The sequence below is a fragment of the Protopterus annectens genome, chromosome 3.part1 (assembly GCF_019279795.1).
Source record: "Protopterus annectens isolate FY-2018-M chromosome 3.part1, PAN1.0, whole genome shotgun sequence".
In the NCBI taxonomy this organism is placed as follows: Eukaryota; Metazoa; Chordata; order Ceratodontiformes; family Protopteridae; genus Protopterus; species Protopterus annectens.
Window position 1 is genome coordinate 1,021,784,553 of NC_056732.1, and position 15,534 is coordinate 1,021,800,086.

A 15,534-nucleotide genomic window follows, 5' to 3' on the forward strand; every position below is an offset into this window, starting at 1 on the left:
TTTCAATACACAGCAGAGAACTTATTTTGAGTGGGGCATTATGATCTAACATTAGATGCTGAGCACGAGCGTTTGTTCGTCTTTATTTTGCCACAGCTGTTCACGATGATAGACGCTATGAATGGTACACAGGAGAAGATAGCGCAACACTCATGCAAGGTAGTGTAGATACTTACTTGAACACTAGGTGGCTGTATAACACCAAACTTGTGGTGAACAAGGAAGTTCGATTTAAATAAACTAGACAACCATTATAATATATTTGGATCATCTATACAGGTTCACGTCGATTTTGAATGCGACGAACGATATTTCAGGAATGTGCTGATTAGCAGCCAGTATTGAAAGTCATGTAATTTTATATTTCAATATATTTTGTAAGTTTGTTAATTCACTGTAGTGGTCTACCTGTCTATGGTAGTTCACAGAATTTTTATACGAGTGGATTTATACACATCAAATATAAACCTGAAGGAAATATGCATCGTGCAAGTGATAGCATTCAATGATCCTTTTTAACAAGTTGATGGTGAAGGTAATAATATTTTAAGAGTTGAATAATATATGGGCCCATACACAAACACACAACTTTGATGCAAATATTACTGCCATTGGAGGTCAACTCATGATGATGTGTATGAATATTGATTGTGAATGTACATACAAATATATTGAGTTCGTGTTTTAGATGAGTTTTTAAGAGGAGTTTTTAATAGGTGTTACGCAGAACAAATGAAATTGATATAGTTTCTGCTATATTTTAAGAGAAAAATTTCTTAGTGATTTTTTAATGATTTATATAGGTGTATTCTTTATAATAATGCACTCTTATAAGTAAATTGTTAGGATTATAATGAGCGACTGCATTTAAGTTACTAGAATTTAATGTTTGAAGTCTATATAGAACCTTAAGTTAGCCTGAAGTTCTAATTGAAGCTTTTTACATAACAAGGCATTCATCAATTGATATTTAATTATTTGATTAATTGATTACCTAATTAGGTATTAAGGTGTTTACCATTGATGGAAGTATATAATGGTTTGGCTTGAACAGTGTAATTTGTATCTGAAGAAGCGTGCAAGAAGCACGCGAAAGCGCTCATTCCTGTTATCGTTTTGAATAAAGGACATTTGGAAATATTTCTTGTTCTCGTGGTGTGTCCCGTTTGGTTGGTTTCTGAGACTTATACTAACATGTAGTATACATGCATACGCTCACCTGATTTTTTTTTAGGACACTCCAATAGCCAAAGAAAGAGAGAAGAGCATCCACAAGATGATGATGAAAGGATACTTGGGGAACCACCAAGGACAGATTTTTTACAGATTACTTGATATAGTAAGACTATCTGTTATAACCAACAGTGAGGCTCTCTTTAGTGAGTCAGTAATTAGACTAAACTCCCAAACAGTAAACACACCACAATGGAAGTAGTTGGGGTCAGCCAAAGTCCTAAAAGTAAGCAGTCTTGAGTTGTGAAGTACAGAAGCATCTTAGAAAGCCCAACTCATCATGTCAAGGTTGAGACAGTTATGCTTGATACAGGAGTGAAGTAAAGATTAAATGGCCATGGTGATGATATCTATAATGGATACATTTTTGAAGCAAGCACTGAAAACAAGCAGCAGTTTCTAAAGGTTGGTATGTTATCTAATGGCAAAAGATAACACAAGCCATTGGGGAAGGGTGTGTCTGCTATGAGCTTTCCCTACTCACAGCAAAGGAGATAAATAGCTCTTCAGTACTCCTAAATTCATGAACTGACTTCAGGTAAAACCTACAGTGATGGTGTGCATCCAGCATTCACAAGGCTTTCTCTCCTCTCGTTTCAACCCCACAAAAGAAAACAGAGAAAAATGGGACTGGTTCACAGACAATTAAGAAAGCATTTTCTGAAGGAAATGTGTATTGGTGCTGAGGATCAACTAACCCACAGAAAGACCAAATATGATTCCCTAAACATGAGGGCATTCATCTCTGAGATCCTCCAAGGTGTGATAGCATATATTTTCTAAGATATGAACTTTAACAATGTGAACCAGGGTAGGTGAATTGGAAATGGGTATGCTTGTCAATCATTAAGTTCATGCCCCAATAATGTAATGTTTTTTTCAAAGGTAGGTGGAGATGAAGCTCTCCCTTATTGAAACTACTTAACCATACCCCTGAAACTCTTAGGATTCGAAATCTGGACAAGGTCAAAAATAATGGAGGAACAAAAGCTCAAAAATAGGACAAATTGTAAAAACTGTAAATACTGCTCTTAGAAATTTAGAAAGTTGCTACAATAAAAGGTTTTGCGTTACCATGCATTTTCTGAAGCATATGAAGTCTGAAATTCAAATGTCGATCATTTAGTGAACTCAGTCCTCAATGATTTACTAGAAAACCGCACAGTTTATGAAGAACAGACCAAAAATATGAGGCAAAAGTCTGGACATTCTATGAAAATCTGGACATTTGAGAGGTTATGTACTTAACTCACAGGAGGAGTAAAGCTTCTCTACTGCTGATCAGTTAGAGAAGAAAGCAATTTGTATTGTTGGTATTAAGAATTGAAGGATATGATCTTCAACATGGCAGAAGAACAAACACCCTTATGAACTCTGTTTGAGGTTTTCATGTCTTAACTAGTGGCAAAGTATTGTGGTTGCTATACTCGGTGTTCAACTTCTGGGATTAAAAAGAAGTTGCCCTAAAGAAGTCTGATTAGAGATTCCTTCCATTTATCAAACAGCTTGTAAAAAAAATTTCTTGGAAGAGGGGCCCCACAAGGGCAGAGGCAAGGAGCTCTTGGGCTGCAAGAATCACATCCCTAATGAATGACTCCACTGGGAGATGTCCCAGGACACTTTCTCCTTCTTGTTCCCTAGATACAAGCATTCAGGCACTTCCGCAGGCAAGAATGGGGACAAGTGGTCAGTCCACAGAGCACCTCATGGGACTCGGGTTATTTCTAAAGGAGAGGCCAATCAGGGAGAGAGCATGGTGAAAAGGAGTCACTGTCTGTCCTGAGAATAACTTCTAGGTCTTCAGACTCTCCAAAGTAGCCTGAGTGAAAAAGAGGTCCCCCTACTTACAGCTCCAAGGACAAGCTCATACTCATCCACTGATGAGACAAGTGCACTCTTCTTTAAGCCCCTTGTCATCTGTTGAAGTGCAAGATGAGACTGAATTCAGTGACAGATTACCACCTGCAGAGACCTGTGTGATGCACTTAAGAAACAAGGCCTGGCCACAGCTTGCAGTCCAACTCTTGTTCCTTATGAAGGTGTCTCCAGCTGTGTCTTGCTTAGAGATCTCTCCCATTGATCTCATTGCAAAGACATTTTTTTTTATTTTATATACAAAAAACATCTTTATTGAATTATCACTTATGAAATAGGCAATCATACATTTATATATATAAAAACAAACCATACTGACATTTTCAGTTACAAACAATATACATCACTTATAATCTTCTATACAGTCATTTCAATCAATGATTACATAGCTCATTCAGTTCTTGCCTTCCCTTAAACCTCCCTCGTCCTCCACAACATTATTCTGCATGTATTGTTCCTACAATTCCCATTTTCTATGTAATTTGCTCCTACCCTTTTCTAAAAATCCCACTTCCAATTCTTTTATCTCTGTGCATCAAAAATGTGTGATTTTCTGGCAAATTTGTGGTTTAGACTTTGATTTCCATTTTCTAGTAACTTTTTTTTTGACAGCCACCAGAATCAACTCAGCAAGGCCTTACTGTGTCTATGCAATTCAGATCCTGTATCATAACTCAAGAAAATCACCATCCTCCCAATAATAAGATCAACAGTTTTGCTCTCTGACATCTCAATATGGCAGCATTGGTCCATTGGCACTTCTGACACTGCTTTATATCATGTTCCTCCTTAAGAAAGTATACACAGCGCCAAGTGGAGGTCTTGGCTGGTAATTTTATGTCTACACTAACACTCAGACAGCTTGTTTCGAAGCATCAACTACAGGAACATTTTAAGAATGATCCAAACTGTGTGAATGTCAGGAAGAGATGATCACATTTATTCAACATGTGAAGTCAAACATGCCAAAGCATCAGTCAATGATGCTTTAAAGAAAACAAATGGATGAAATAGGACTAGTGGATAGAATGAAACCAATCCCCGAACCACCATAAAGGATTCCCAATGTCAGAATGTATGTTATGGGAAACCACACAATAATAAAAACAAATTTAAAAAACGAGGGAGTAGTATTAGAAAACAGTAACGCATACAAGTCACCTAGGAAGGTTCACACTACTTGGGGGGGGGGGGGATTAATGCTACAGCAGCAGTAGATCACTAACTGTACCAGCTGAATGAAGAAAATTTGTGGGATGATTCTCTTTGTGATATTCTGTATGCAGAACAATCTTTTTCTCATGGTTATTAATCCAAGATGACAACAGATTTGTATTAATTTTAACAGCAGAATCAGATAAGAACTGCAGGTATTACAAAATAAACACCATTGTCATGAGAAAGTTTGTTGAGCACTGCAGTCCTGTTTTCTGTACAAACTTTAGCAATATATCAGTGCAAACAGAACCAAAACTGTACTAACTTTAAAATAAATAAATAATTTTGTTTTCTGATTTCTGCATTTTACTTGTCCCAGTTTTATTAATACAATTAGAAAAATAAAAACATTTCAATGTGTAGTTAAGTGAGTTCCATGTTCTAATGACAACATTCATTAAATACAGTTTTATCTACATACATTTATAGGCATCATAGAAAAAAAGTCTGTACTCAATGAAGGCTTTGAATACACATCTCGAAAGAGAGAGATGTAGCAGTCAGTAGATACAGTAAAACAGCAGGCATCCTGCTCTCCTTGGCTAATCCTTCCAATTAGTAAAGGGCACCTTCCCCTCTTCAAGTTATGAAGCCATGAATCTCTCAAATAATAAATATGTTAACTACATACAAACATTTGACCCACTTATGCAGTCAATGTTTCAAAAAGAAAAAAATAAGTTTTCATTCATATCCCAGACACTGGAATGTTAAAAACATAAATACGTTTACACAAAACTTGACACACCTTAACCTATGCTATAAGGACGTGGTTTGGCAAGGCAGACAAAAACAAGGAAAAACTTAAATTAAAATAAGACAAAACAAACATACAAATTACTTTAATATACATTTACATTACTATATTGTTATTAATCCTTTCATGTAACACTCAGAACACTGATGTTTGAATTTCAGAATGTTGTCTTGCAGGGCGGATAAACATGTAAAATGCAAATATTTGTGTGCCTGCTTTACTTCTGTAGGACAAATGGATTTAACCGTGCTACATGATTCTGCAATAACAATGAGCACCTTGGTCTTGACTTATTTGGACCCACCTATCCAGTTCTTTCCACAAGGTGTCTTTTACTTAGATCTGCAGTCTGTATCTGATAAAGTTTGAAGTGGGACTTTTTCAGACTGCCCATCCAGATAAGAAGGTATAACTTCAGTCTTACTAATGTACAAAAAGCGCATTCTGTGTGAATCTATTGACAGCTTTTATTAATCTTCTGAACTGCTGCCTAACTTTTCTTTTACAATGTGTACATATGTATTACAAGAAGCAATATTATCAAACAGAAATGGTCTCTTTTGCAGATTCCACAGCTGTTTTCCTAAAGAAACGCCTTGTGCACCTGAAAAGACAGGGAAACTGCCTCCATCCAGAGTCTGTGATGCAGTGATTGTCAAACTTAAGAAGCCATAAAACGTAAGTCTGACTGAGATGGATAAGCATATACTCTGCCAGCTTCTATTCAGTCTGATCTTGCAAGAGCAAACAAAGGTTCCATTTATGCAATGCATTATTAACCAAAACTTCTATTCAGTACACTAATCACCTCAATGCATCACATGAGTACTGTTTACAGATAGAAAAGTACTTTTTTTTTCATTAATACATTCAGGGCAGCCTCTCTGGCAAATGATTTCCAGACTCTTATACCAAGTTCTGCTGTTGCATTCACCATAGACTAGTAGAGCTTTCTGGGGATGGCAGTGTGCAGCACCATGTATCCCAAAGTTTACAGAGCAGTGTAGTCTGGGTAACAATTAGACTAAGCATGTGGTAACATCCAGCCAGGAACTGACAATGACCTCACTAAACATTACCAGAGGTAGACTACATTTTTTCAAGGAGGCAGACTCTAAACAAAACAAATTTGCAAATGTACACCACAGAAAGATGGGGGGGGGGGCAGGATTGTTAACTAAATGAAGCTGTTCACATGGGGGGGCAAGATCATGAACTAAATGAAGCTGTTCACACAGTGCTCCTATGAATCAACTTGCTCATTACAAAACAAGCCTCACAATGCAACTGCATCTCATCAGCAACTCTGTTGTTTTACACTTATGTAGTACATAAATGAACAAAAATGCATTTCCAACTTGCTTCTTGGACAGACTTTGATGGCACCCCACCTGCAACTTTCCTAGAACCACACCTTCATTTTCAAAGCATTCATTGGGACAGCAATCATTTATAGGTGTTTTTTTTCTTCCATGTTATAAACTCTAGCCCCATTTTAAAAATGTTATTTCAAGCTTTGATTGCAAACTGCATTTTTTCTAAGAAAAAAGTGACTGGGAATACCAAACTATTGTTGCCTCTGTACCATGCAGCAAAGCCATAAAATTAGCTCTGAAGATGCATCAAGACAATGCTAGTATGCAACAAGCAGAATATGCAACCCTTGCAAGACATGTGCAAAATAAGTGATGGGCAAAACACAGCACGTCCTGCTTTTACATGTGTTGTAGTATAGCAGTTCAGGAAGCCCAGTTAAGACATTGCTATTTTTATATACATAATAAAACAAAGTGCTGAACAATTTGGTATGACACAGTATCCTGAATTATAGTTCATTTAAACCAAGCAGATTTAAGCCGTGGGTTTACTTTGAAGTTTCCATTTGGCCTTAAGCACGTCTTTCACCAAAAATACACTGTAAACTAACCAAGGCCATTTTTTTTCCTTTTGGACAGTCCATTGTTTCTGTTCTGCAACTTATAGTTTCTATTGACTCCTTTTGAGAAATCAAGAAAACTTAATGGTACAAGTCTTAAATTTCACTAATAGTTCTCTCTGAAGGGCGGTACTCAGATGTGCCTGATGATGACATGTAAAAGGACTGAGTTTTCCTTTTTAATCTTGCTTTTTTGTTGGCAACCATGAGGCTTCGTCGACTGGAATTAATAATATCAGAAACAAATTTTCTGCAGTCTACACAGACCTCCATTGTGCTCCAGTCCTCCATTAGTTCTTTTGGAAACTGCAGTTCTTCATCTGGCTTATCCAATGACTTTGAGCCTGAGCCAAGTCTGTAATGAGATACCAAAAAAATAGTAAAACAGGATTTGCAAAAGAAAATATCCTTCCACTCTCATTATGACTTTTAATTTCAACATTCTTCCTATACACCTGATTTTCTAAAGTATCAATCTACATCAGTGCCACACACATGAAGATATCAATGTTTTCAGTCTCTGCTCTATTTAAGTCTCCCTCATTATTAATGGCTGCTGTTTTCTAAGCAAGCAGAACCTTTTTGAAGCTGATACAGTCAATGCAAAATAAAACTTACATCCTAACCTGCTTAAAAAATACCCATACTAGCACAGAAGCGATGCAGACAAATCATCACAACACATTCCTTCACTTACATGAGAATGTATACAAATGATTATGTAAGTATGAAATTTACAATTAATATAGGCATTAATGCAGTAGCACAAGATATACTCTGGAGGTAGGTTTCTCTTCCACATGCTCCTACAGCATTAAAGAACAAGGATTCTAGGTTTACTTATCATTGTACAAGTAATAATACACAATGACAGGTCATTTATATTCAAAAACATGCACGCTGATTGGTCAGCCCAACTAGTGTGTCTGTTGTAAACCGAGCATATACCAATAAAAAAAAGTCTGGCCACCCAGACTTTTATGCTACAGAGCTTTCCAGTTTTCTTGAGTTTTTTTTTTTTAATTAACTTTGAAACCTGGACAGTTAATATGAGAAAAATGGGACAGATTAAATACATGGAAAATCAGGTAAATTATGCAAAACTACAGAAATGTACCTGATTTTCCTTGTATTTCTGCCCTGTCACAATCGTACCTCTGAACTGTCTGGATTTCAAACTTCATTTTTTTTTTATTTAAAAAAAAAAAAAATAGGGCAACAGAGATCTTCCTTTTTCCACTGCTTCCTTTCCAAAGCACTGATGCACTGCGTAAGCATGGGAACGTAAATCACATACGCATGTGCAGTACATCAAGAAAGCTCCAGGATACCCCAAAAAAGAGGAAGAACACTATGGCGCCATTATACAGTTATACAAAGATATTATTTAAGAAAAGCAAGTAATTTTTTCTTAAATAATGCCATTGTATAGTAGCAATAACCCATGGCTGGGTGTGGGTAATCCTGGACCCACAGTTGGCTTGGTTTGGTCACTCAGGTTTTGCCCTCATGACCAAACAATGCCAACCATGGGTAAATCCAGCATTACCTGCACCCAGCCATGGGTTATCGCTATAACAACATGCCTACACAGTAAATGAAGACTGAAGTTTGCTGCCGAGTCAACAGCATGAGCAGTATTTGCAACTGCTCATAAACCTTAACTTTGAAAATAAATTACTGTTCTACATATTCCTAACCATTCAATATAACTTCTGTATTTTATTAAGGCATGACTTTTGAAGAAGGTAGGATAGTGGCACTGTTCAAGTGACATCCAGACCCAATGCAAAAAAATGGGGAAAGGGAATTGATGATGATAGTCTACAATACTTTGTTGTTCACAGCTGAGTCGCTGTTGTCAACTGCTTGTTAGTTAATGTTATGTTGCTTCTGTTCATCTAGGTTCATTCTGTGTATAGCCAAAATGATATACTACTTTTTATTCAGCAGTTTTGCTGTTAGCTAAACCATTAAGGGTCACTTTTACTATAGCATGTGCTAAGGGTCACTATTAGGTTCATAGGTTAGTACTAGGCTAACTGTCCTGATGGGCCATTTTAAGCCTTGCCAATTACCCCATGGAAGAATCAAACCCTGCACCTTGTGTCTAAGGTAAACACCTTATCCATTATACCAACCTCCCACCCTTACCATAGCATGTTCTCATTTTACATCTGTACCCTGTTGTATGCTTCTACTATTTGTAAATTCATATTTTGCACAGAGAACTGGTCACTGTCAAAGCTGAAGACTAAATAAATAAATAATACACAACCCTTGTTTGGAAATCCTTTGCTAATAATGGACTTCCTTGCTCTACAGATCTGCCAGAACTTGTGGAATGACTTGACTTACTTGGGTATGCTTTTCTGAATACTCAGCTGCCGATGATGACTGCTCACACTTAAAGACCTTCCTGGCTTCAGCAAACTTTCACCTCTCTGCAAGGCTGATGGTCCAAGAGACAGGACTGGGAGGGCGGAATATGGCTTGGAAGGCAAACGCATCTGTTTTGTAAGGTGGAAAATATTAACATCTGTTTTGTACGGTGGAAAATATTAAACAACTTGCAAAGATTAAACTGCATGAAACACGCTCCACTTATTAATCACACAGTAAGATGGAAATACTAATTAATTATGAATACATACAAAAAATGGGGAAATATGAAAGATGACTCCTTCAACCAAGGGGTATCCTAAAATTTTAATTACCACATATGCTTTACTCACTAAGCAAAAAAGGCGTACAATTACAGTGACAAAGTAATAATTAGTAAGGCTGTGTTCAAATCACTTAAGATAATAACTCTTTGAAGGTTTTTCATTCTTGTGTTACTCAGTTTATGATGCATAGATACAGAAGTATCTAGAAATTGCTCCAGTTGGCTGAAAATGTGTTTTTCTACCAACTATTTTTTTTTCTAGAATGCTATAACTATAAATAAGTGCTGCTTATTACAGAGGCATTCTTACTGTGGTCCACACATGCAATGTCAGTGGTCATTTTCTCTCTTTCTGTTGCTGGGTCATCCTGCCTGTAGAAGACTATGTAAAGTTAAACATCACTACAATTTTTTCCATGAAACAATCTGAAAGAAAAATTAATCTTCAACTGTCTGATGTTTTAAAGCAACATATGAGCAAAAAAAAAAAATGCAAAAGTCTGGAGTCCCAAAGCAATGACTTGGATTTTTAGTTGTACATACATTATTTTGTTGTTGTGTCTTTCGGCTTTTCCAGGTTAGGGGTCGCCACAGCAGAACTCCGGTCCGCTAATGATTGGCAGTAGATTTTTACATGCCGAGTTGCCAGCCCTGACGCACAACCTTCAACGAAGGTACGCCCATTCACGCATGTCTCCAGACAGAAAACGCTCTAGCTGGGAATGCATTATTTTGTGTAATGCAAAATACTTGCATAATATAATATGGCCCCACATAGGATTTTACACTTGCTCTGGTGTCAGAAAACTAAGTGAACCTCTTGGGTTTAATTCTCAGGATGATGCAAAATTTATTACAATGAAGCATGAATCAAGTCAATTAAGCACACCACCCTCATCACCATAAGATTTATTTAAACTTGTTATGACAGAACAAAGTGGAGTAGCTACAAAGATAGTGGCTGTATTTTACAAAATATATGGCATGAAATATCAAAATGATTGTAAGCAAACTACATGCTCTCTGAACATTCCAAAGCTATGTACTGCCAGGAAATAGCTTTGGGAGCATATATTAATGATCAATACACTGTAGGTGGATAAACTTAATAGTTTAGTAAGAATGTGTCACACATGTAAGCTGTGTTTATATCCATGCATGTTGCTGTATTTCAGAGCAGAAGTCCAATGCGTTGTACATGAACACTATCATTATTTGGAAACAGTACTGACCATCACAAAGGAATTGGTCTGGCAAGGGTGGCAGACTCCACAAAATGCTTTTTTCAACCAAATATACCTGCTTTTGATTCTGCAATATTGTTTGCCTTATGATACCTTTCACCTCTCCTGCATGAAGTGCGTGGATTTATTCCTGTCCTGAAGTCAGACTTATCAAACATGCAAAAATGTTTCACTCTCCCTCAACAGACATACTCTTTTACTTCAGTCTCCCCCTTCTACGTTTCAAAACTTTTCTATTTCACTTTTATAGTCATTTATAAATGTGATATGAAAACCACAGTATGCAAAACACACCACTCTCATTTGACCTGTAAACATACTCTGTAAATGTTCTTAATATATATCTAATTACCTACCTTTTTACAACACTGTGAACAGACAGGCCTGTAAGGAGAAAGGAAAAATAAAATTAGGTAACTTGTATTGCCATGAAAATTCTGAGGAAAAATACTGTATTTTGAATGAAATGCAAAGACAACAGCCTGACTGGCAATATAAATTTAAAATATAAAGTGCTAACATATGCTGACTCAAGGGCTGGGTTTGCATGTTTTATACAATAGGTTTTCTAGCTGGGGAGTAAATGAATATCTAGAAGATGCAGTGTTTTTGGGGGTAATATGGAAAGATGAAATGTGTGTCTCTTATTAAAGTCCAGGTGTCACCTCATATAGACTGACACCTACAACACAACATAGGCTCTGCACATTCTGGCTTGCAATGGAATAAAAATATTAGGGCACTCTGATGCAGGATGTTTACCACTGTGTTTCTAGTCCTGCTCTACATTCAGTAGCATATTTTAATACATATTCAGTAACAACTACTAGTTCAGGGTTCTACCAGACTGCTCACTCTGGAACTTGACAGTGCTGTTGCAGAACAGAAGGAGACCTCTGATAGAAGACTACTGGGATACAAAAAGTACATTTTAAACTAACACTCAACTATCTAAGCATTACAGACTTCTAAAACAAGTACACAGTTCTGATGTCTCCAGGACACTAGATCTAGCAAATGGGAAGTTTAATATATTTAACTAAAGTAAACTACAAATAACCTGAAATGCCATTTTCTCTCTGGCTGATGCTTAACAGAGCTATCAACTGAATAACTAAAAACATCACACTTATTTTTAATCAGTGTTGGATATTCTAAGCATTATCAACTGCCGTTCATGACCAACTCTCATTTTACCACTCTAAATGCAGACATCTTACCACATATGTTTTACTACTGTCTTTGCATACAACCTTATGATTCTATTTCTGCCACTACAAAATCAAGTGAATTATTCTACAAATCTGTCATACAGAGTGGATATTTCATCAGTATGTGTTTCAGTGTTTAACCGCCTATTTTGAGGGTATTTCAAAGAGCTGCAAAGTGTAACTAAATGCATTTTAACTCATTCACCTCTTCAAAAAAGATCACGGCCAAGTTATATCAGTTTATAGTGACTTAGAGAGACAAATACAGAAAGACAGCAAAGCAAATACAGAAACTGAACAACAAAAATATAAAAAATTACTAGATAACAGTAAATTCTGACTTGTACTCAAGGTGAACTACATGAATAGCAGCTAACCTTATGTAGCCAACAAACTGATGCCAGATATAAAAATGATGAAACAGGTTTTAGTACATGAAAATATAAACCTGAGTTAAGAACATCGATTGACATACGTAACGCAAACCTCCTGGACAGAAACAAATTATGTTTTATCAGAGTACATGGAAAAGATATAAGGGGTAGAAAACCTGCAAGCTATTTGGGTCATATAGCAATATGGTTGCATGTGGAGACAATGAAGTAAAAAAAAAAAAAAAACAAACAAAAAAAAAAAGGAAATAATTAAAAGGTTGAAAAGGAGATTAACAAAAGTAACTTGATTTCTTAACTATTTGCCAATGCAGTAACTGCAGTCCTACTCTGTGTGAATACAACTCTTATTCTTTTGTTAGTAAATCTTGATTTGCTATTGTATCGCCTGTACAAGTTGAGCTTTGCATTTGGATTTGCACTTGTATAAGTTTTGCATATTGTACACGTTTGGAACTTTTCTCCTCGGGTCTCTGCTGAAAGAGCTTTTCACCCAGTCAGACTAACCCGGTTAAGAAGTGTCAAATAAAATAAAAGTAGGGCATTAAAAATTGAAACAGAAATGTTTTGGAGAGATCGTCATTTAAAAAGACCTTTTTAAAGGTCACGGACATACTGCTGGATGACATTTAAAGGAAAATATAAGAAAGCGTTTTAAGTGGAAAGAGAAGAGAAAAGGGTAGGAAAGTGACAATGTGAAAGTTTACTGCAGAAGTGAGAGGCTATGCAAAAAAAAAAATTAAGGAGTACTTAAAGCTAGAAAGACAGCTATATGAAAAGAATAAGGGGAAGGTTTAGACATTTGTTCAATTGGTGTGCATCATCCAATAACTATATCAGATCATGCACCAATAAAAACAAAGATAAAGATGCAGAGTAATGATGCAAAATGAGACACTAGTGCTTTCTGACTTATCTCTTAAAAATGGAGGAATTTAAAGAATGGGTAGTGGAAGTGATTCAAGAGTTATTAGGGAAGATATAGGGCCCAATTCCAAAAGACTTGCTCTCAGTGTAAGTGGACACTTACACTAAGAGCAGGTCTTTTGGAATCTGGCCCCTGGTGTAAGCCTGTTTAAGTGACTTACTTCAATGAAGGCCTGACAGCAAGTCTTTCAGAATTGGGACAGACTTATAATGAAGGCAACTTTTGTCGGACCCAAGTTACTTAAGAAGGGATAGCTAGTGTGTGGGGAAAATGAATACCGAGTTTAAAAATACAGTAGAAATAAGACAGGAAGAAAAATGGCAAAGTAGTAATATAAATTATTTACAAGAGTTGACAAAGACTGTGAAGCACCACAGAAGAAGGGGAATCTCAGAGAACAAGAGGAGGGAGCAACTGCAGAGTGCTAAAGGGAAAAAATTGAGTATTTAGATAATATGCATGAGTTTAGCAAGACTGCTGTTACCAAACTATTTTTGATAAAATATCTAGAGTGGAAGAACTTTTAAACTCAATGATTTAGGCAACAGAAAGCAGAAGAGTTTTGTAGACAAACTTAGAGAACCTAAATGAAAAATAACCAGAAATTCTACAGAGATAATAGAAATATTTTTAGAAATGTTACAAACATTTAAATAAAGCAAAGAAATGGAGGAATAAAAAAAGGCACAAATGGAAATCTTTATGGAAGACTTCATTATAACACAGTTAGAGGAAGATGAGGCTCAACAATTAGTAGCTAATATAAGAAGAGATGAGATAAAAAGTGATGTAAACAAAAAAAGGCCAGCAATGTGCGATCCAGAATTAGAAAATAATTAAGTCAAATACATATAGATGGCTAAATAATAACCCTTTATTAGACAGACCGGTTTCGGCAACCAATGCCTTCTTCAGTGTATGAAAAATTCACCACAAATCACAATTTATAGACCCACCCCACCTGTGAGACTGATGGAAAATGCAACCAGTATATATTTAAAGAGAAAGAACCCAAAATATAAACAGAAATTATACATAATGGTAAATGCAATCATAAATTAACAATATGTGGCAAATATAACATAAAAATAGGTAGAACCTTGAAAATTGTAAAATAAAAAATAAAAAATAAAAAAATATGTAATAAACTGACCCCAACACATTGAATTATATAACATAAAAGTAGATGCATATCACTTATGGTGTAGTTATATTGAGAACATATATCATACATGCTGTCATAGCCATAAAGAACATCACATCCAAAGCATGGAAAAAAGGGCAATGAATGTTCCAACAGAAAACATGTGGTTAACAATTGATGATATGGCCGAATTCGAAAATCCATGCCTAGTCCAGTGTTCCAATATAATTCCTTCAGCTATGATCGCGTGTGGTATGTCGATATGCCTTTGGCTCACCTCCATCGGACCCTATATGACACATTAAGAAGACTATAAAAAAATATGAGAGACAGAGGCAAACAGATTACTATAAACCAATATTCATAATCATTCATGATGTAAATAAGATATACAAATCAATATGTTTGAAAACATAAAACATAAATTGTACCAACCTATATCCTCATATTTATAAATGGTCATTTAGTCCTGGAGGGAATAGGGCACCCAATGTAATGATCCAATGTTGTTCCTTATGAGTAAGTATTTTATGCCATCCCTGGGGATTGCTACGGTCCCCCAGAATTCTATCTATAATGATAAAAGAAAATTGTGCATCAGGATGCTTCAAATTGTGCCTATAATAAGGCATTCGTTTCCTTCCTAGTTTTGATGTCTGATCTGTGTTCGTTGATGCGTGTTCTGAGTGGTCTAGAGGTTTGGCCTACATAAAAACTTAACACCGACAAGTAGCCAGATAGACCACCCAACTGCTGCTACAGTTACCAAATATTCTGCATTGATACACTTTACTGGTATTACGACTTGTAAATTCTTTACTTTTGTTGACTTGTTTACATGAACCACAATGGCCACAAGGGAATGTATCCACTAATACATCTCCTGACATAGTCAATTGTTGATGTATCGCTCCCCCACTTTCTATGT

At 36.2% G+C, this 15,534-nt stretch overlaps 1 protein-coding gene across 4 annotated transcripts in view; it reads right to left on the bottom strand.

The window, feature by feature from the left end:
• Positions 1-5,153: 5,153 nt before the first annotated feature.
• Positions 5,154-15,534, bottom strand: part of LOC122798334 (protein spire homolog 1-like) — an 893,363-nt gene continuing 882,982 nt past the window's right edge. For all 4 annotated transcript variants that reach the window (XM_044067180.1, XM_044067179.1, XM_044067177.1 and 1 more), the window contains 3 exons: positions 11,288-11,315; positions 9,378-9,529; positions 5,154-7,374 (listed from right to left, as the gene is read on the bottom strand). In XM_044067180.1, coding sequence (XP_043923115.1) covers positions 7,116-7,374; positions 9,378-9,529; positions 11,288-11,315 — 439 coding nt within the window. In that variant the 3' untranslated portion in view covers positions 5,154-7,115. The remainder of the gene's footprint in view (positions 7,375-9,377; positions 9,530-11,287; positions 11,316-15,534) is intronic.